The sequence below is a fragment of the Oratosquilla oratoria genome, chromosome 38 (assembly GCF_046742065.1).
Source record: "Oratosquilla oratoria isolate Oo_2021 chromosome 38, ASM4674206v1, whole genome shotgun sequence".
In the NCBI taxonomy this organism is placed as follows: domain Eukaryota; kingdom Metazoa; phylum Arthropoda; class Malacostraca; order Stomatopoda; family Squillidae; genus Oratosquilla; species Oratosquilla oratoria.
In genome coordinates this window covers 12,757,002-12,778,444 of record NC_134814.1, presented here as the reverse complement: position 1 = coordinate 12,778,444, position 21,443 = coordinate 12,757,002, and the positions used below count along the sequence as shown (strand labels likewise).

At 37.6% G+C, this 21,443-nt stretch overlaps 1 protein-coding gene across 1 annotated transcript in view; it reads right to left on the bottom strand.

Moving 5' to 3' along the window:
- LOC143019966 (putative E3 ubiquitin-protein ligase HERC1) overlaps window positions 1-21,443 on the bottom strand; it is a gene marked incomplete at its 5' end in the record, with an annotated part of 228,531 nt that overhangs the window by 27,520 nt on the left and 179,568 nt on the right. The window contains 6 exon segments of the mRNA XM_076176020.1: window positions 6,204-6,317; window positions 7,271-7,399; window positions 10,051-10,231; window positions 15,555-15,700; window positions 18,527-18,648; window positions 18,940-19,054. Coding sequence (XP_076032135.1) covers window positions 6,204-6,317; window positions 7,271-7,399; window positions 10,051-10,231; window positions 15,555-15,700; window positions 18,527-18,648; window positions 18,940-19,054 — 807 coding nt within the window.

Genomic DNA, 21,443 nt, shown 5'->3' with positions numbered 1-21,443 from the left:
CTCTTCTATAGCTATGTTTTTTTATTTTCTTTCCATGTCCTCTTGTGTTTCTTTTGTCCCAGTTAAGTAAGTTCTCACTATCGAGTACCTCTGTGCCTTTCATGATTCTGTAGATGGTCAATAGGTCACCTCTCTCTCTTCTTTGCTCCAGTGTCGGTAACTCCAGTTTAGCCAATCTCTCTTTGTATGATAGGTTTGCAAGTGCAGGTGCCATTTTTGTAGCTGCTCTTTGGATTCTTTCTATTTTCTTTATATTCTTTTTGGTACTGGGGGACCACAATGTCGCTGCATACTCTAATCTAGGCCTTATCAATGTAACCAATATTTTTTTCATCATGTCTTCGTCCAAGTATGTAAACGCCACTTTTATTGATCTTAGCAAATTGTAAGTCTCCCCGACAATTTTGTTAATCTGTATATCATAGGACAAGTCGTTCGTGATAATTACTCCCAAATCTTTTTCGGATCCTACTTTCTTTACTTCTTTGGTTCCAATTGTATATTTTCCTGATATTCTGTTTTTGCTTTTTCCAAACTCCATTATGCTACACTTCTTAGTATTAAAGTCCACTTCCCATTTCTGACTCCAGTTCCATACCCTATTTAGGTCTTCTTGCAGTGCTTCACAGTCCTCATCAGTTTCTATTTTCCTTAGTAGTTTGGCGTCATCGGCAAAGAAGCTCATGTAGCAGTTCACGTCCTCATCCATGTCATTCATATAGATAGCAAACATTATTGGTGCCAGCACAGATCCTTGCGGTACTCCACTGATCACCTCTTTCCAGTCTGAATATTTTTCTCTGAGCACTACTCTCATCTTTCTACCAGTCAGAAAGTCCTCTATCCATTTTAGTAGGTTTCCCTGTATTCCTCCTATGTGTTCCAGTTTTTTTAGTAGTTTTCTGTGTGGTACTTTGTCAAAGGCTTTTTGCAAGTCTAGGAATGCACAATCAGCCCATCCATTTCTTTCTTGCACTATGTCTATTAGTCTTGAGTAAAAGCATATTAAGTTTGTGGAGCATGATCTTCCTTGTCTGAATCCGAATTGTCTTGGGTTTAATATGTCATTGTCTTCCAGATGTTTTACCCATCTATTCTTGATTATTTTCTCACAAATTTTGGCAATGGTGCTTGTTAGTGATACTGGCCTATAGTTGGTGGGTTCTTCTTTGTTTCCTCCTTTGTGTATTGGTACAATGTTAGCGTTTTTCCAGTCCTCGGGTATCTTTCCTTCTTTGAGTGAGCTGTTTATTAAGATGTGTATTTTGTCTGTTAGTTCTTCTTTGCACTCCTTTAGAATCCAATTTGCAATACCGTCCGGGCCATGTGATTTTCTGACATCCAGCCTTGATAAATGTTCTGATATTTCCTTTAGTGATGCTGTAAACTCATTCATGAGGGGAGATTTCTTGTTTTTGTCTATGTCACAATTCGGTATTTTCTCTCTGGTGAAAACAGATTTAAAGTGATTGTTCATGACTTCGGCCATCTCTAAATCTTCTGTGTATTCTATGTTTCCTTGGCATAGTTTCACCAATTCCTGTTTGTTTTTAAGTTTACCATTCACATACCGATAGAATAGTTTGGGTTGCTCTTTGCATTTGTCTATAATATCCTTCTCATGGTTCCTTTTCTCCTCTCTTCTCACATTAACATACTCATTTCTATAGTTAACATAAATTTGCCATTTGCTTTGTTTTTTGTCTTTTCTCCACTTTTTCCAAGCTTTGTCCCTTCTGTCTTTTGCCTCACTGCATCTTTTGTTGAACCAACATTTAATGTACTCTCTCTCTCGCTTTTGTCTTGGTACATGCCTGTTTACCCCTTCATTGTAGTTTTCCATCAATATATTCCATTTCTCTTCCACTGCTGTTTCTTCCCTGTAAAATATTTCCCAGTTTGCACTCCGGAAGAATGTCTTTAGTTTTGTAAAGTCTGTTTTGTTGTACCTCAGTCTTCCTTTCCTATGCTTTTCGTTCCTCTCTATGTCTATTTCTTCCTTTAGTATAGTTTCGATGAGTACATGGTCACTCTTTCCAATTGGTGTCTCATACTGGACTTTATGCACTATTTCAGGCTCTGTTGTAAATATTAGATCTAGTTTCGATGGCTCTTCATTATTTCTGTACCTTGTGTTTTCATGGACCCATTGGGTCATTGTGTACTCCATGGTCATATCTAGCAGTACATTGCCCCACGAGTCATCTCCTCCTTGCACTGTCATGCTGTCCCAACAAATTTCTTTGCAATTGAAGTCCCCCATAACTACCAGATTACCCTTACCCATTAGTATCTCATTGAGTGATTTTCTTGTGTCATCTAGCATTTTTTTATGTTCAATTTCTTTCCAAGCGCTTGTTTTTGGAGGCACATAAGTCACCACAAACTTTCTACTTTTCATATTCTTGCCTTCGACTTTTATCATGATCAATTCAGCATTACCTTTGCCCTCTGCAATTTTTGTCACCTTTAGGTCTTTCTTGGCCAAGAACATGATTCCCCCTCCCTGTTTCTTGTCCCTGTTTTTTATCCAGTAGTTGTATAAACCTTGTCCGATAACAGTGGATGGTATTTCACCTCTTAGTTTAGTCTCTACAATTCCCATTATGTCTGGTTTTGCTTCTAACAGATAATCATTGAGTTCGTTCAGTCCCGAAATTAGTCCGTCAATGTTGGTATAGGCCACTTTTAATTTTCTTCCTTCTCCCTGGTTTCTTCTTCCCTTGTTTTGTTCGTTTTGAAGCGCCATTGTCTTAATCTCAAGTCTATTACTCTCCACTGGAATTCTTTGCATTCTGTCTCCGATCTTTTCAAGTTTTTTTCCTTTGCTTCTTCTCTTAGCGCCCTTTCTTTTTCTAATTCCTCAGTACTCATTTCTCTTTTTATCCATATCTTATTGTATTTTTCACTCTTTGCCAAGTTACCTACTTTTTCAAATATGTCTTCTACTACCACTTGTGACCTTAGTTTTATCTTTAGAGGTCGATTCCTATCCTTAGTATAGCGACCAATTCTGTAAGTCTCTTCTAAGTCTGTGCCTGAATCACTATCTCCCCCCTGAATTTCATTAAGGATTTCTACTGCTGTCTCTTTTTCTTCTTTTTCTCTCATGTACCTCGCCAATCCTTGTTTTTCTTTAAGCCCATAAACCACAATACATTTCTTCCTATCTACTGTGTCCCTGACCCAATTTGCTTTTTCGTTAATCACTTGAATGATTGTGTCTTTTGCATTATCTTGCATTTGCTGCTTGACTATTTCTTTGAAAGCAATTTCTTTATTTTCAATATTTTCTTTCCACTTTTTAATTTCCTGGATACTGTCCCCACCTAAGTTTTCTTCGATCTTTTGTGTCAATTCTTGGAATTTGTTGTTCACTTCTTGCTTTAGATTTTCGCTATTATTATCATTAGTTTTCTTCTTTTCATTTTCATTCTTCAGTTCATTTATGTCTCTTTTCATTTCTTTAATTTCGTTTGTAAGATCCAAGTTAGCTTTTTTCAGGTCAGAAATTTCGTGGTTAGTCTTAGATAAACAATCAATTAAACCAATTACCTCTTTTCTTAAGTCCATGATTTCATTTTCCCACCGAGTCCTATTTTTGCTCATCTCTCTCTCTATCTCTAATAATCTACTTAAGTTCTTTCTTTCGTACTTACCAAACCCTAAGAATTCATTGTCGTAACACGCGGCGCTTTGTTTATTGTTTACATCGCGTTTCAGTGGATTGCCTCCAGATGGCTCTGATTCGCAACTGGCTTTCGAGTCGTTTTCATTCATTTTTGCTAATTTCGAGTTAACACAATTAACTAGCACTGCATAGATACCATTTCGGGCACTCACGTTCACTCCCCACCCCTACAGTACAAACCAGGTTTTCCTTGTGTTATCATTATTTTGCTCATGGGGGAGATCGCACCTCACTTCCTTCATCCCAATACTGTGCCTTCTCTCTAGTGAAAACTGACTTGAGGTGATTATTCATGACTTTGGCCATTTCTAGATCTTCTGTGTATTTTGTATTTCCTTGGTGTAGTTTCACCATTTCCTGTTTATTTTTAAGTTTACCATTCACATATCTATAGAATATTGATCTTTACATTTTTCCATGATGTCTTTTTGCATAGTTTCTTTTTTCCTTTCTGCACACTTTTATATACTCATTTCTATAGTTTATATATATTTGCTATTTTCCAGTTTTTTTTATGTTTTCTCCATCTTTTCCAAGCTTTGTCTCTTCTATCTTTTGCCTCCCTGCATCTTCTGTTGAACCAACATTTAATGTACACCTTCTCTTGTTTCTGTCTTGGTATGTATATTCACTCCTTCATTATAGATTTCCATCAAGATAGCCCATTTCTCTTCCACTTTTGTCTCTTCAATATAGAAATTTTCCCAATTTGCATTTTGAAAGAATTTCTTAAGTTTTCCAAAGTCCGTTTTGTTGTACATCAATCTTCCTTTCCTGTACTTTTCATTTCATTATAAAGGGCTGCATACTTGACATGCCTGCTTTAGACACTTCTTTAATTTGTTCTCATAAACTCATAAAACCCTCTTATCCTTGATCAAGAAATCTCTTCTGCCAATGTAGTCTATCCCTTTTGGTGACCTGAATACTGTAATCACGTCACCACTTTCTCTTCAATCTTTCAAAGTTGGCAGACCAAGTGCTTTTAGTTTTCCTCATATGGTTTATTAGCCAGGTTGAGAACCAGTTTGGTTGTCTACACAGCAGGTGACAAGTAGGAAACCTAGATGCTTCGTGTGGAACAATTTATACAGTTAATAATGGGAAAAAGTATGCACCAATTTCAATTTGCTCAAAATCTGAATTATTTATTTCAAACTGATTTATGGTCCTAAATATAGGTATCATTTCAGAGCATTACTTTATTCAAGGCACATTAAATTGATCTTTGATTGTATCATAACAGGTGAGTACAGTAAATACTGCATATTCATTATTCTACATTAAAGTACTGAATATTATGTATTTCTTCATTTTCATGTGGGTTTTGGGTATAGTTGTCTATCATTGTTAATGATGACTTAAAAACAATGGTACATTTTCATGTACAAAGAAGTACTTGACACTACTATTTAGTGCAGACAAGTCATGTAATGTACAATATAGTTAATACTCTGAACTGACTGAACAGAACTCTAGTGGATTTTGGGCCATCTGTGGACCCATCTCTGCTCTAATCAGTCTAATCCATCTTTGCCTTCTCTCCACCCTGAGATACAATTGCCTTTTTAACATCATCAAGCGTTTAGTACTCTATTCAACTCTATAACTCACGACATTTTCTATGATGCTTGGTTACATCAAAAGAAAATGGCATATGCTATTGTTTTAAATGCATGACATGTAATATACTGCAAAGTGCACATATGATACCACATATATTTTCTTTCAGAATGCCAAAATTTATTGTTCTTTACTTCTTTGTTTTTATCAAGTACAACTACTTAACTGAATCTTAAAATACATTCTAATGGTACTGTGGAAGGCCTATTATATATACTGTATCTTTCACATGAGAAGTAAGGGTTTTATGGGTATGTTTCTGGTATTTGTATTTCTTTTTCAGGAGGGGGGTGTTTGGTACTTAAACCCTACAAATAGAGAGGATTACCCATGCTTATCAATATCTTCCAACAAGTGCTGGATGAATTACACTGGAAAACTCTACCAGAAAGAACGGTTATGGTGGCTTGTGTAGTTACAAACAAGGCATTTGATAAGGTTCCTAGATATATATGGTAAAGAAAAAAAATCAGACAGATATTCACAACAGCAACATGTGGTTAACCATCTTCTTCATGGATAGACAGTGCAGAGTAACTCAAAATAAACCAAATCTGTGGGACTAAAACTCTGTACAATGGAGTCCCACAAGAAGCAATAACCTCACTTTAGCTATCTAATCTCTTCACAAAATAACCTCCTGGCTCCAGATCAAGAACATAACACCAAAGCACTTACCTACACTGATGACCTGACGACAATTGAAAAGGATGAGAAACAAAGAGCTTTTAAGTGTTACAAGCAGCTGTATCTATATGTTATCTTCTATCCAGTGCAGCTCCTTTTTCATCTTTAATGGCTTCATCTTGTCTTTCCATACTTACAACTTGAAACACACTTAAATAAAACTTATGTAATAGGCAACTGAATAACAAGGGTTCGTTCTTACCATTGTTTTTAAGGTGTCTTGTCAGGTATGAAAGAGGAAGAGGAGAGTGTTTGTAGAGGCTTTCTGCTGTTCGAACTGCAGTGCAAAGGGTATCAAACCAAGACCACTCTACAACTGCAAACACAATAACAATACTCGTTATTAGTCAAACTGTGGACAAAAATGCATGAAAGTATAAAATCAATCTAATAATTACCATACAATCATAAAAATTATTGAGTCCAGGTGAATAGAGAGTGACTGGAGGAAGGTTGTACTGTATATGATTGAAAGTAATTAGTGCTTCTGTCCTTGGAGACAAAATTGTGCAAAAGAGGTGGAACCATAGAGGTTGTAAAGAAAGGTAATCACTTTTCACTTACTATCCCTCCTTTGTAATTTATGCATACACATACATGATTGTCCAGTGTCCTGCCCAAGACATTAACCTTATGCCTTCCACTATTGGACACTATCATCACCTCACTCTTGGGAATGTTAACTTTCAACTTTCACCTCCAAAATACTATACCAAACCCACTCATCATCCTCTGTATCCACCACTCTGTCCTTACAGAACAATATCATCTGTAAATACCAGATTGTACATCATTTATTCTTGACCATTATTCTCCACCTTAACAGCCCCCTTCACCACCACTTGTAACTCTTAGTGCACTTCTCTTTTACTCTATATCTATCCATATACCAAAAGGTCTCTTTCCCCTTGTAAGGGAAGTTTCTGACCAAGGCATGCCCCCACCTCTATTCATCCCACATCCATCCAATACCCATTTGTTTTCCCTTTCATCTTAGTTCCTTGTGGACAACAGGCCATCCATGTCCACTCCCTCCTCCACTGCCTGGATCTCTATATATTTTCATAAATCAAACTACCCGATACCACAATGACATGACACATAAGCCTCAAACAAACATTCACCTTGAAACCTAATTTCTTTGATCCCCATTCTCACACAAGCTTCATAACCTTCTTAAGAAGTCTCTGCTGCCTCTAAATAATTCCTTTTACAATCATAACACACAAAAATGTATTCAATTATATAGTATGTTCCCTGACATGTCACCTGGCTCTGGGTTTGTGAAATGTGCAGGAGCTGATTGGAGGCACAAGACCTGGTCTAACCCAAGTAAAAGACCAAGTGCAGCCAAGTGTTGTAAGTAGCGGCTGTGAACCAGTTGCTCACCACTCATTACTGCAAAAAATATTAAAGTTATATAGAAATCACTTCCTAAATGTGCACTGCAACAAACATAGAATGTAAATTTATCTTTAAAGAAGAAAAGAGAAAAAAATCATCAAAATGATTAAATTATGTCATAGCTATGATGGTACAATATTCTGTAAATCATACAAAATGGAATGACTTAATTCACGGCCCAACCGTTCCACTGAGGGCACTCAGGTGAAACATGGCATGTACTGTATTTCATCAAATCCTTTATGCAGGCTGGTCTTCCAACAAGTGTTGTTGTGTCATTAAGAGAGTTTTTTCCAAATATTATGACAAAAAAAAAATCCCAATGACACAAAAACAATATATATATATATATATATAGATATATATATATATATATATATATATATATATATATATATATATATATATATATATAGATATATATCAGACAATCTCCATGACAGTTGCACGGAGGATTCAAACCCGCTGCTTCTGGACCCAAGAGAGGCTCCATAACACCCACCTTAGACCACTCGACCACTAACGATAAAAACCAGATGAACTCATAACCCATCTGGATACCGAGATTGGGGAGGGCGCTAACTGCTCTCCCATATAACCCACATTTCATCATATGGCCAATCGCACTCGTGGGAGGGGTAAAGACCGGAATGAATCTCTTTCACGCTTATCGCCATCGTGACTATATGAGAAATTCACTAGTAAACAGCGACATCAATCAGACAATCTCCATGACAGTTGTGCAGAGGATTCGAACTCGCTGCCTCTGGACCCAAGAGAGACTCCATAACACCCGCCTTAGACCACTTGACCACAGATGATAAAAACCATATAAACTCATAATCTATCTGGTTACCGAGATTGAGGAGGGCGCTAACTGCTCCCCCATATAACCCCCATTTCACAATATGGCCAATCGCACTCGTGGGAGGGGTAAGGACTGGAATGAATCTCTCTCACACTTATCACCATCGTAACTATATGGAGATTGTCTGATTGATGTCGCTGTTTACTAGCGAATTTCTCATATATTTATGATGGCGATAAGCGTGAAAGGGATTCGTTCCGGTCCTTACCCCTCTGTCCTCTCCCATCCTTCCTCAACAGACAATCCCCTCTTCCCCAAAGCCCCTTTTACCCCATCCATCCATCTCATCCTAGGTCGACCCCTCATGTTCACTCCTTCCACACCTCTTTTACTAGTCTTTCTTCACTCATTCTTTCCATCTGTCCATACCATCCTAATACAATTTTATCAACCCTATCTCCCAACTCCCTTTCCACCCCTGTTCTCCTCACCTCCTCATTTCTCACTCTATCCAGCCTAACCCCTATCATACTTATCAGGCACCTCATCTCAATAGCATTCAAACTCCTTCTCTCTTCCTCTCTTCTATGTTTCTGCCCCATACATTGCTGTCAGCACAATCACTCCTTCATACAATCTCCTCTTAGCATTCATTCCCAAATGTGTATTTCTCATCACACTTTTTAATCCATCAAGGCATTTACTCCTCTCAATCTACATTCTACCTCCAACCCCACTCCTCCCTTTTCCATCACATTCGCACCCAAGTACCTAAAACTATCCCCTTCCTCCAATCTCTCTCCCTTAATATTCACTTCCAGTCTGCTGCCACTCTCTCACATATTCATTCCTAAGTTTTATATATGTTTGTCATCTGGATGTTTTATTTTTTTCTTTTTTCCATCTTTTTCAGGCTTTGTCTCTTCTGTCTTTAGCCTCACTGTACCTTTTGCTATACCAACACTTTATATAAATCTCTTTTTGCTTCTTCTTACTATAATTTCTTCCCAGATTATATCCTTTGCATTAAAATCACCCATAATTACTATGTTACCACCCTCTTTCAGTAACTCATTTAGCACATTCATTGTGTCTTCCAGTAATTTAGAATGATCACTATCAGACCAAGCCTGTGTTTTTGGTGGCACATATACTGCTACAAATTTTCTACTTTTCATATTTTTATTTACAACTTTAATCATAATTAATTCCACATTATATTTGCCTTCATTTATCTTTGTCACATTTAAACCCTTTTTGGTCAATATCATGACACCTCCTCCCTGTTTGTCTGTTCTATTTTTTGCCCAGTGGTTGTATAGACCTTGTCCCACCATACTTGTTGATAGAGGGCCTTTCAGTTTTGTCTCCACAATTCCCATAATGTCAGGTTTCTCTATTTCCAGATAGTTGTTTAGTTCATTAATTCCAGAGATCATACTGTCAATATATATATATATATATATATATATATATATATATATATATATATATATATATATATATACAGTATATACTGTATATATATATATATGATGATATGATCTAATGTCACAAAGTTCCCCTATCAGGAGATTATGATGTTGTCCCTTAGAGAGGACTTTGTAGCATGGAATTTAATGAATTATGCCCTTGATTCAACTTTTGAACCACCATCCCCTCAACCTTTGTCACAAGTAACGATGCCTTATCCCACTCAACCAGTGAGTTTCCTATGTACATACATATAAGTATATATATGTATATAAACACATATGTATATATATATATATATACACACACAAATATACATAAAACAACTGTTCACATCTTAATATAATAAATCATACTCCTATACCTGTGGCTTTTTCATGGTTGTACTGAGACAGAAGAAGGGCAGGTAGGTGTGACAAAAGAGCCCTAAGGCACGGTGCTTGGTGCAGGCCCAACATTCCCCAGGAATGGAGAATTTCACGACAGAGGGCTAATACTCTCAGCTTAAAGAACTTGTCATCCGTAAAGTGAGCTAACACAACATTCTGGAAGAAAAATATTTTATTATTTTCTTTTGTAAAAGTATATACATAGTACCCTATGATTATAGCTCATTCTCTCTGCTTGTATAATGGTAAGCTATCAGATTGTATTTACTTAGTACTAAAATGTGCTAATGATGGTGTCAAAAAGTTAAGTGTGAAGAGAAGAAAAGGCAGTATAAATTAAAATGAAGACATGAGGTTGGTGATGGCAGAAAAAAGAGGTATGCATATGTGGAATGGTAGCAAAGAAGATGAGGTAGCATATGAAAGGGGGGTGGAAGTAAAAGAAAAGGAGAGGGAGGCCAAGAAGAAAGATGATATAACATGGGGTAGGTGTTTGTCTAATGATTTTAATTAATAAAAATAAAAAGATGTCTCTTTCAGAAAACCTGCAGCTTTCAGGTAACCAGCAAAGACCTCCAGGTGAGCCCAAAGGTCACTCAGGGAAGAAATACTGTATTGTTGTCTCAGGATTATTAGTGTTAGACATTGTAGTATGAGATGTTCTGTATAGTGATTGCATTTATGGCAGTTTGGATCTGTGGTGAAGCCTATTTTGTGTTGGATGTGGATGGTGTCCTAAATGTAAGAGTGCAAATGTGGCTCTTATCAGATGTGGGATGATTTTTTTTTGTGCAACTTATGTCTGGGGATGTTGGTGGAGTATTGAATTTGGTGGTCTGTCTTAAAAAGCTCATTTAGTAATGTGAGTGTGTGTGTGTGTTTTTGTGTGGATGTTTTGTGTGGTACATAAGAACATAAGAATCAAGATGACTGCAAGAGACCATAATACCTACACTAGACACTTCCCATCCATAAAGTTGTCTAACCTTTTCTTACTACAACCAATAGTTTCAGCACTCACTACATGGTTACCAAGTCCATTCCATTTATTGACAACTCTATTAGTAAACCAGTTCTTGCCTATCTTAAATCTAAATTTGTCCAATTTAAATACATTACTATGACTTCTGCTCTGTTGTCTTAATTTGATGACCTTGTTTGCATCTCCCTTGTTAAACCCCATGATCCACTTTAACACCTCTATTAGATTACCCAGAACTCTGTGTCCTTCCAGAGAATGTAAATTAAAGTGTCTAAGCCTGTCCTCATAAGATAAATTTCTGACCCCATTTTGGTCATTCTCCTATGTTCTAATTCCAATGATGTGATATCCATTCTATAGGACAGAGACCAAAAATGTATTTCATAGACAAAAATGGGTCTAACTAATGCATTTTTATTCATAATTGTCCAAGCAATGGAACCTATTGCTCTGTTAGCTCTATTTCTGGCACTAATGCACTGTTTCCTGGTTTTAAGGTCAGGACTCACTAACACTCCCGAGTCTCTCTTGCGCTCAGTTTCCTCTAAAAAGGTGTGATCTAAGTTATACCCATTTTCTGGGTTGTATAAACCTACATATAACAAACATTTGTTACAAAATTTACTTGAACCTCTAAATCTTCATTTTGCATTTCTTCAGCCCAGCTAACTCTACTCAGAGCATCAGCTATATGCATATCTTTGCTTTTCTTACATCGTACTTAGAGTGAATATTTCTGAAGTCTTAGAAGCATTCTCTGTAACCTTGGAGGGGCTGAAGACAGGGATTTCTTAAAAATACTCTCTAAGGGTTTATGGTCAGTTTCTACAATTACCTCACTTCTGCCATACAGATAAGAATGAAATTTTCTGTTCCAAAAACTATAGCTAGCAGCTCTTTCTCTATTTGGATGTAAATTCCCTGAGTCTTGGTTAGGGACATGGCAGCATAGGCAATATGGTGATCTTCTTGTAAAAGACATGCCCCTACAGCATACCCAAAGGCATCATCAGGCAAAGTGACTGGTTTATAAACATCATAATATCTCAAAACTGGTGCTCCACTGACCATGTTTTTAAGTTTTTGAAAACATGTCTCTTAAGCTCCTTCCTACTTGAAATATTTTCCCTTCTCCAGCAAACTTCTCAGAGGTTCATTAATATCAGACCTATTTGGAATAAACTTTCCTAAGTAATTAATCATTCCCAGAAATCTTAGTAGCTCTTGCTTATCTTGAGGGGCTGGAAACTCCTTAATGGGTTTTACCTTCTTGGGGTCTAGTCTTAACCCATCAGCTGTTAATATATGACCAAGGTACTCTACCTGCTTGGTTTTAGGCTTTACCCTGCATGGATTTAACTTTAGATTTCTTTCCTAGCATCTTTTAAGAACTTTTTCAAGCCTTTCGTCATGTTGAACTTCAGAACTACCATACACCAATATACCATCCATTATCATTTCCACTTCCTCAAGATCATCAAACAGTTCATGCATGTACCTCTGATAAATTTCTGGAGCAGGACTAATACCAAAAGGAAGGCATAAGTACCTATGCCTACCAAAACAAGTGTTAAATATGAGTAGTTTGGAAGACTCTTTATCTAATTTTATTTGCCAAAAACCCATTGTAACATCTAATACAGAAAACACTTTGGCATCAGTAAGCCTTGTTGACACTTCTTCAATAGTAGGTAGGGAATAGTGTTGCCTCTTTAAAGCCTTATTTAAGTCTCTAGGATCTAGACATATTTCTAATTTACTTCCTTTATCTACAATGACCATACTGTTAACCCAATCTGTTGGACCACTTTCTCTGATAATCACACCTTTCCTTTCCATATCCTCTAATTTGCATTTCAATCTATCTCTTGAGGGTAAAGGAACTTTACGTGGAGGATGAGCCACTGGTCTAATATTTGGATCCACCTCTAAATGTAATTCACTCTCTAAACATCCTAGTCCATCAAACACATCCTTGTATTTACATAGTACTTTGTCATTGGCTACCTCCAATATGGTCTCTGATTTAGCCACATTCAAGAATTTTACAACTCCTAAAAGTTTACAAGTACCTCTACTTAATAGTGGAATACAATTCATGTCAACAATATAGAAAGTGAGCTGATATCTTTTACAGTTATGCAAGCATATTATTTGACATTTACCAAGAGGCTTAATTTTATCTCCAGTGAAAGCAACTAATTTTTTTTTTTTTTTTTTTGGTGTTTCAGTTCAGGCTTTTCATTCAACTTGTCATAAATCCTTTTGGGTAGAACACTCACTTCAGCTCCTGAATCCAACTGATCTCAAATTTATTTGGCCTGAAGGAGAAGAGTAAGGCAACTCTTGATCAAGTTCTCTTGCTGTTGCCTTGAACACCAATTTTCTTTTATTCACAACTTGTAAATTTCCTACTGCTTTCTCATAACACTCCTCTGAGTCTACATCTGATGACAAATCTTCTTTGTTAATTTGATGTACATTGTTTTTCTTTCCTAGATTGGTGGAACTGTTGCACTTATAAAGTGTCCAATCCTACCACACTTTTGACACTTTTTGTTGTTAGCTGGGCAATTATTCCTTTCAAAAGCATTGGAAGAAGTGGATAGCCTTAGATACTTGGGTGTGAATGTGGCAGGAAAGATATGACTGGAGGTGGAAGTAAAATGTAGGTTGAGAGAAGCAAGTAAATGCCTTGGGGGATTAAAAAATGTAATGAGAAATAGACATTTGGGAATAAATGCTAAGAGGAGAATGTATGAAGGAGTGATTGTATCAACAGCACTGTATGGGGGCAGAAACATGGAATGTACGAGAGAAAGATTTTAAACATGTTTGAGATGAAATTATGAAAAGTATGGTAGGGGTTACTAGGCTAGATAGAGTGAGAAATGAGGAGGTAAGAGAGCAAGGGTGGAAAGGTAGTTGGGAGACAGGATTGATGAAAGAGTATTGGGATGATTTGGATACATAGAATGAAAGAAAAAAGATTAGTGAAAGAGATGTGGAAGCCAGAGGTGGAGGGAGTGAACATGAGGGGGTGACCAAGGATGAGATGGATGGATGGGGTAAAGGGGCATTGGGAAAGAGGGGAATGTCTGTTGAGGAAGGAAGAGAGAAGACAGAAGATAGGGGTGAGTGGAGAATGGTTGTGTATGGATGATGCTGTGATGCATCGAAGAGAGTGGGTGGGGGATGTGGGGGTAAGGGAGTATGTGTAAATGGTACTTTGACACAGCCTGAAGGGATTTCTCCCCATCTCTTTTTCTGCATGAGGGGATGGAGAGGGGGGTCACTAAATGAAGCAGCCTTGCTGTGGATGTGCTGTGTCTTGCTACATTGCTTCTGACCCAGGGCAGTGGGCAAAATGCAAGGATGACCCATCATCCAGGAGGAGCAAAGATAAGAGGGAGGGGGGATGAATGACAGTGTATTATGTGAGGATGAAATGGGTGGGAGTGGATTTTGTGCCTCTGTTTTTGGCTACCTTCCTTCTAAGGGGTAAAAAGCCATTGGTATACGAATGTTTGTATGTACTATGACCTCTTTTTGATCTTTTATGCAACACCAACAGGATTGCTCTCTCCAATTTTTATATTCCTTTTTCTGACCTAAGTATCATTATCATGTTTTGCCTCACATGTCTTCTCTCACATATCACTTAAGCTCAAGATCATATTGGTTACCTTTTGGATTTTCTCTATATTTCTTATATTTCTCTTTAGGTGTGGTGTCCACACTACTACTCTTTGTATTAGTATGGAATTGTTTGTATGTACTATGACCTCTTGTTGTTCTTTTATGCAATACCAGCAGGATTGCTCTCTCCAATTGTTATATTCCTTTTTCTGACCTAAGTACCATTATCATGTTTTGCCTATCTACTTTCACTCCCAATGTAAAAAGTTCCAGTTTTATATCTTCTCTCACATATCACTTAAGCTCAGGATCATATTGGTTACCTTTTGTATTTTCTCTATATCTTTCTTTAGGTGTGGTGACCACACCACTGTTCTTTGTATTAGTATGGGATTGTTTCTATATCACCTGCTAAAAGTTGTATGGAGAGGAAAGCAGTCGCTGATTGTCAGCTGTATGCATGTGAAAAAATTACAAAATACAGCTGTAGTTAACATAAAGAGATTTTGGGCCCAGTCCAAAGACTGTGTCAGTCCCTCAAGACTGGAGGGGGTTGACTGATTTTCAAAATGGGCAACTTTCCTGTCCATTTTGCAGAACCATCATATGCAGTTATCCATCACTGGTTCCTAGTGTGTATGACATACACAAGTACAATATCCTTAATATAAAGTAAAATTCAAAATCATACTGGAAGGAATTCACATGGTGAAAGTTGTACAATGACACTAGAGAAACTTAGGAAAAACTATACTTATGTAATTTATAATTATCTAATTATTATAAACAGGTTTATAGTAAAATTATATACCCATGATAAGGATTAATATAATAGTCATTATTATTTAGGGTTAATACCTGAGACCTGGAGTAGCAGATGGCCAAGCCATAACCGGCTGTCCACACAAGACCCGTGACACCACCTGATCCAACTACTGTCTGCAACAATGTCCCATTTTGGAGAGACCAAACATTTACTACTCTGTTCACACTCTTCTGACAACCTAGAATGATAAATAAAAATACATTAAAACTGAATGTAGTGCTTATTTTTCACTTAGTGCTTATCATAAGGACACTAAATATCTGCTAAAAAGAAAACAGTAAAGATATAAAATTCAATTGATACTATCACTATGGGTTTTGTACAGTATATACACTTAGGTAAATTAGGTAAACGCAGTCAAGCACTATTTCTGTCATGCATATGAGTCATATAAAAAAATATTGAGCCATCTTTTGGTTCTCATTAGAAAAATCATTTACATGTAACACTGGGCCTGTTCAGAGGACCAAGTCCCAACCCCTCAAATCTATACTTCTGGGTGCAGGTGGTCATTTGTGAATTGCTCTGGATCATGGACTGGAGGATTCTTCTTCTCTGGGAATACTGTGATTTTAGGCGTCCATCCTACTTCCATTGCCTTGAATCTCCCACCTAAAGGCACATCTCTCTGACGTCAGCAATTATATACATACATACATATACCAAAAAGGCCTTTTCCCCTTATAAAGGGGGTGGCACAGGCAAGGCATACACCCACCTTTCATTCATCCCATACCCATCCAACATCCATTTGTTGTCCTTTTTATCTTAGCTAGTTGCAGATGATGGGTCACCCCTGTCTTCCACCCAGAACCAATGCACCAAGAAAGGGTACCTCCACAGCAGGGCCTGAGAGCTAAAGCTATTTTACCCCTACCATTTCATTACACAATGACCCTCCTAACTCATCCACTCCTGAAATTACTGAGCAGACAAAAAGAAATTACTTCAGGCTAAGTCAATTTATCATCCATTCACACCTATCTCTTGCCCTCTCCTTTCCCTGCCTAACAGACATTCCTCTTATAACCATGGCCCCCTATACATTATCCATCCATCCCATTCTTCCCCTCAAGTTCACTCCACCTCTGCTTTTCAATATTTTTGCTAGTCTTTTTTTCACTCATTCTTTCTATTTGCACAAACTATTCCAGTATTCTTTGATAAACCCTAACTACCAGTTCTCTTTCCACACAGACTATCTACCTCACCTTCTTATTTCTTTTTCTATCCATTCTTGTAAGACCCAGAAATATCTACCTCCCCAAGTCAATATGGCTTCAAGAAGGACCTCTCTACCAGCAATCTGCTTACAAACATCACACAAGTGTTATCCTGCTATGAAGTTGGTTAGCCACTTCTCATCATTGTTATGGATATCTGGCATGATATCTTTTGATAGTGTGTCTGGGACCTTGTCAAAATTTTGTCAAAACCAGGAGAGAACAGAATATCAATGGAAAAGTCCCATGTGCCTCCTGACCACAAATGTGCTAATCTATCTCTCCTCCACAATGAGGTGCAGCTCATGAACTTGCTCTATCCTTTATATCACTTCCTTCCAACCTATATCCCTTTCTTTTATTTCTGTTTCCTCACCCAAGAAGGTTAGTAGTCTGGTGCTTGTCCTCCCACACTTTCTCCTTGTAGCCAGAGACAGAGAAACCAACTCAGGCCTATACATATGTCCAATATGCGCAAAACCTATAAGCTTCTCACACACATCTATCAAATGCAACACATGCCACCCAAGGATATACTTCACATGTACTACATTTACCAACACCAACTAATACACAAAGAACTGGGTCTGCACCCATCACATACCAATACACACCCAGAAACAATCTTTTTCATTTCCAACATAAAACCAATATACACATAGAACTAATACAGGAAACTAATACACAAAGGTGGACTTATAACACTAATACACAACAACATACCCTTTAAAAAAAAAAAAAACATTAACATTAACATTAATATAGTGTGGGTATGGGAGACAGAGATATATATCACGTTTTTGTAGTTAGGCAGATATTCCAGAAGTTTTTAGCAAGGGATAATGATGTCTTTTGGACTTTCATGGATTTGGAGAAGGCATATGACAGGGTTAAAGGAAACATGTAGAATATGTTGTGGATGTGTGAGATGGGGGAATTCTACTGAGGGCTGGTGAGGGTGGTAGAGCATGTGTGGGGATTGAGAGTGAAGTGAATGGGTAATTTGAGGTGAAGGTGGGGTTGCACCAGGTTTGTGCAGTGTCATTTTGGTTGTTCATCATGTATTTGGGATGGGTGATAGAGGAAGTGAATAGAAAAGTGCTTGGCAGGAGTTTGGAGTTGGTGGCTAAGAGTTGAACGAGTTGGGAGGTGGGCAAGTTGCTGTTTCTTGATGATGATGCACTTGTGGCTGAGTCTGAAGGACTACATTAGCATGACTATATTCAGGTCACCATCTAGCTTTAGAAATATACCAATACAGAATAGGCTTGGTCAGAGAAACAAACTACCCAGGTGCAATCATCACATAGATGACACCTCAACACCATTCTACTCTTCCTTGAGTGACTTGCGAGCCAATCAGGTGGCTGTTGCCAGTTACCCAGGAGATGTGGGTCTTCTGCAAGAAAAACCTATGGCAGTGGATTGATTGATCATATGTTATTCCCACTTTATTTTTTCTTAGTTTCACTTTTTTTTTATTCTTTCCATTCCTTCCTTCATTTCTTCTTCTTCATTTTCACTTTCACTGGTAAAAGATAATGGTCTGATATATGACTTCATGCCCCTGTCAACTATTGTTCCATAACTACTTGATCAAATCACACTTGCATCTTAACTGCCATGTTTTCATGTATATTGCAAACAAATTTATAGAAAACATTTTCAGCACATGCTATAGCTGCAGGGTAATAAAACACATGGTAATTCAAGACTTTCTACCCCAAATGTGCAAGAGCAACTGTTTTGAATTACTGCACATCTTTCAGCATACAACTTACCTGTGGCTAACATTAAACCAGACCAAGAAACTGCTAATGATGTCACAGCACTGTTATGACCCTTCAGCTGATACAAGCACTGTGGGGTTTTTGCATCTTCTGCCTTGCTTTCTGAAGACTCCCTGCATAGAGAAAATTAATATTACAATCTAATTCAACTCTCATTCTTGGTGAGCACACCAATGACTGAAAACATATTACCACCTGTATGGAAATAAACTATCCTACTGGGATTCAAACCCTCGCCTGAGTGCCTTGCTTCTTATAAGACGAAAACCGTACTGTCACACCACCATGACCCTTCAAAACGGAACGACATAGTTTTGATGGGTCATGGTGGCGTGACGGTATGGTCTTCATCTTATAAGAAGCAAACAGCTCAGGTGAAAGCTACACATTATGCTATGCCATACCTTTCATTCTCCTCTGAAGTGGCAGTGTGTAACTGGGGCACTGACCACACAGTTACCAATCCATCTTCATGTCCAACAATAAGCATGTGAATGCATTCCTTCTCATTTATCCAACCTGAAAGGTTCCAACAAGTGGTGAAAATGGATTCTGTGCAATCATCTATTATAAGTACTATTGACCCTCAATTTGCTGGACCCTGTTTTCCAGTGCAGTATTCCAGAAACTGGATAAAATCTGGGAAATAAACAAAAATCTTTAAAGTTGAAGAAAAAATCAAAATAGCCCACTTGAGAAGGCTACCTTGATTTTTGAAGGAGAGCAGCAACAAAACTTTATGAAAAGGAATCAATCAATGATTCTGCTGCACCAGATCTGAAAAACATAGCTTCCCACACAGAGTGATAGATACTTGGAACAAATTAGACAAAGAAACAGTGTGTGCAAACACTATCCTGGTACAAATTAGACAAAGAAACAGTGTGTGCAAACACTATTCCAGATTTTAAGAAAAACTTGATGCTGAGAGATACAAAGATGTCACCACGAGCATAGCTCAATTCTCGTATAATACAACTAGGTAAATAAGACCCAGAGCTCCCAGGTAACTAGGAATAACCATCAGATGCCATAGGTCACACAGGAAAGAAATTGTGTTTTTGTTTAGGGAATGTTAGTGTGGAGCAGTGCGTGATGAGATATTCAGTGTCTTCTGCATGATACTTGCATCAAGGGCAGTTCAATGGGTTATGATCATCAAGCCTTCTATGTAGATGAGTGCTTTGGTTTTATATTCTGGATCTGTGGTTGGGAGATCACTTGTTAAAAGGTTAAAGAGCACAGGCAAGAGTATTGCTCCTTCTAGAAATCCACTGTATAGACTCTTTGCCCCCAGAAACTTGGTTATTCTGGTATACTCTGCACTGTCTACTTGTTCAGAAGTTAATTAGCCATTTTTTGTCATTGTTGTGGATATATTTCTTTATCATCTTTTTTGATAGTATATGTCCAGAAACTTGATCAAATGCCTTATTTATGTCTATAGCTAAGATAACTGTTCTTTCTGGTGGAGGTTTCTTGTTGAAATCATCAACTTCATGCACCAACTGGCAATTAGTGAAATATCTGATAGGTGTCCCATTGCACACCAGTTGTTTTGATGTTTGCCTTGTGTTCATGTTGCTTTATATACAGCTCTTTTTCAGTGGATATTTACCATAATTTTCATTTTGATGCGCTGACAATGACTTCTAAATGACAAATTGCATTTGACTACATGATAATAGCTTGAGTTGATTAAAAAGATTGAAGCAGGTGTGTCAGTAGCAAGTATATGTGGTTGTTATAGAATTGAAATACAAATACTTTTTTAGACATATGAAGAACCCAGGAAAAGTTACATTGTTTACCATGCATATATTTTTTTACAATATCATATTATCATTTACATGTTATAATTTTATATAATGAAGTGAAATGTCTTAAATATTTATTATTTCTGACATGTCCAACAATTTGGATTTGTGTATTTGAGTATTTTTTATCAACTTTCCCCTTCTAGTCCAATAAATAAAGGATGAACCTTACTTTGATTCTAGATTATGATTTCTTCTACAATCTGTGAATATTGCACCACATTCCTTTTTCAATTGTACTACAAGTTCATTTTTTATGTATCTTTCTCACAGAACAGGTTGTCACTTTAATCTATACATGTAAGTATATAATCTAATTATAGTAATTAGATAACAAGGTGATATAGACTAGGTTGGAATCATACATGAATTTTATTACAGTTATTGGGGTATAAGAGGCAATACACTATGAGCATTTTTCCTTTCCTGTAAACTACAACTAAGTAAACACTTTTATGACTCATTCTCCCACACACAAATATTTCTGTTTGTTTGATAACCTAATTAAGTGTCTTTATAGCTTCATTCACTCCATTCATCTACCTTTTCTTTGATCTACCTTTGCATTAGTAAAAGAGGTGTGGAAGGCAGATGTGGATGGAGTGAACATGAGGGGAAGTCCTAGGATGAGGTGGATGGATGGGGTGAAGGGGGCTTTGGGAAAGAGGGGAATGTCTGTTGAGGAAGGACGGGAGTGGACAGAAGACAGGGGTGAATGGAGAATGGTTATATATGGATGATGTTGTGAATGCATGAGGTGGAATGGGCAGGGGGATGGGGGGTGAGGTAGTATGTGTGAGCAAAATTTGACGCAGCCCGAAGGGATTTCTCCCCGTCCTCTCATTTTATGCAATGGGGGGACGGAGAAGGGGGGTCGCCGATTTAATGAAGCGCCCTTGCTGTGGATGTGCTGTGTCTTTCGACACTGCTTCTGACCCAGGGCAGTGGACAAGGTGCAGGTATGAGCCATCATTCAGGAGGTGCTAAGATAAGAGGGAGGGTGGAGGGGTGTGAAGTGTATTCAGGGATGGAATGGGTGGGAATGAATTTATGCCTTTTTCTTTTTGGCTACCCCCCTTGTAAGGGGGAAA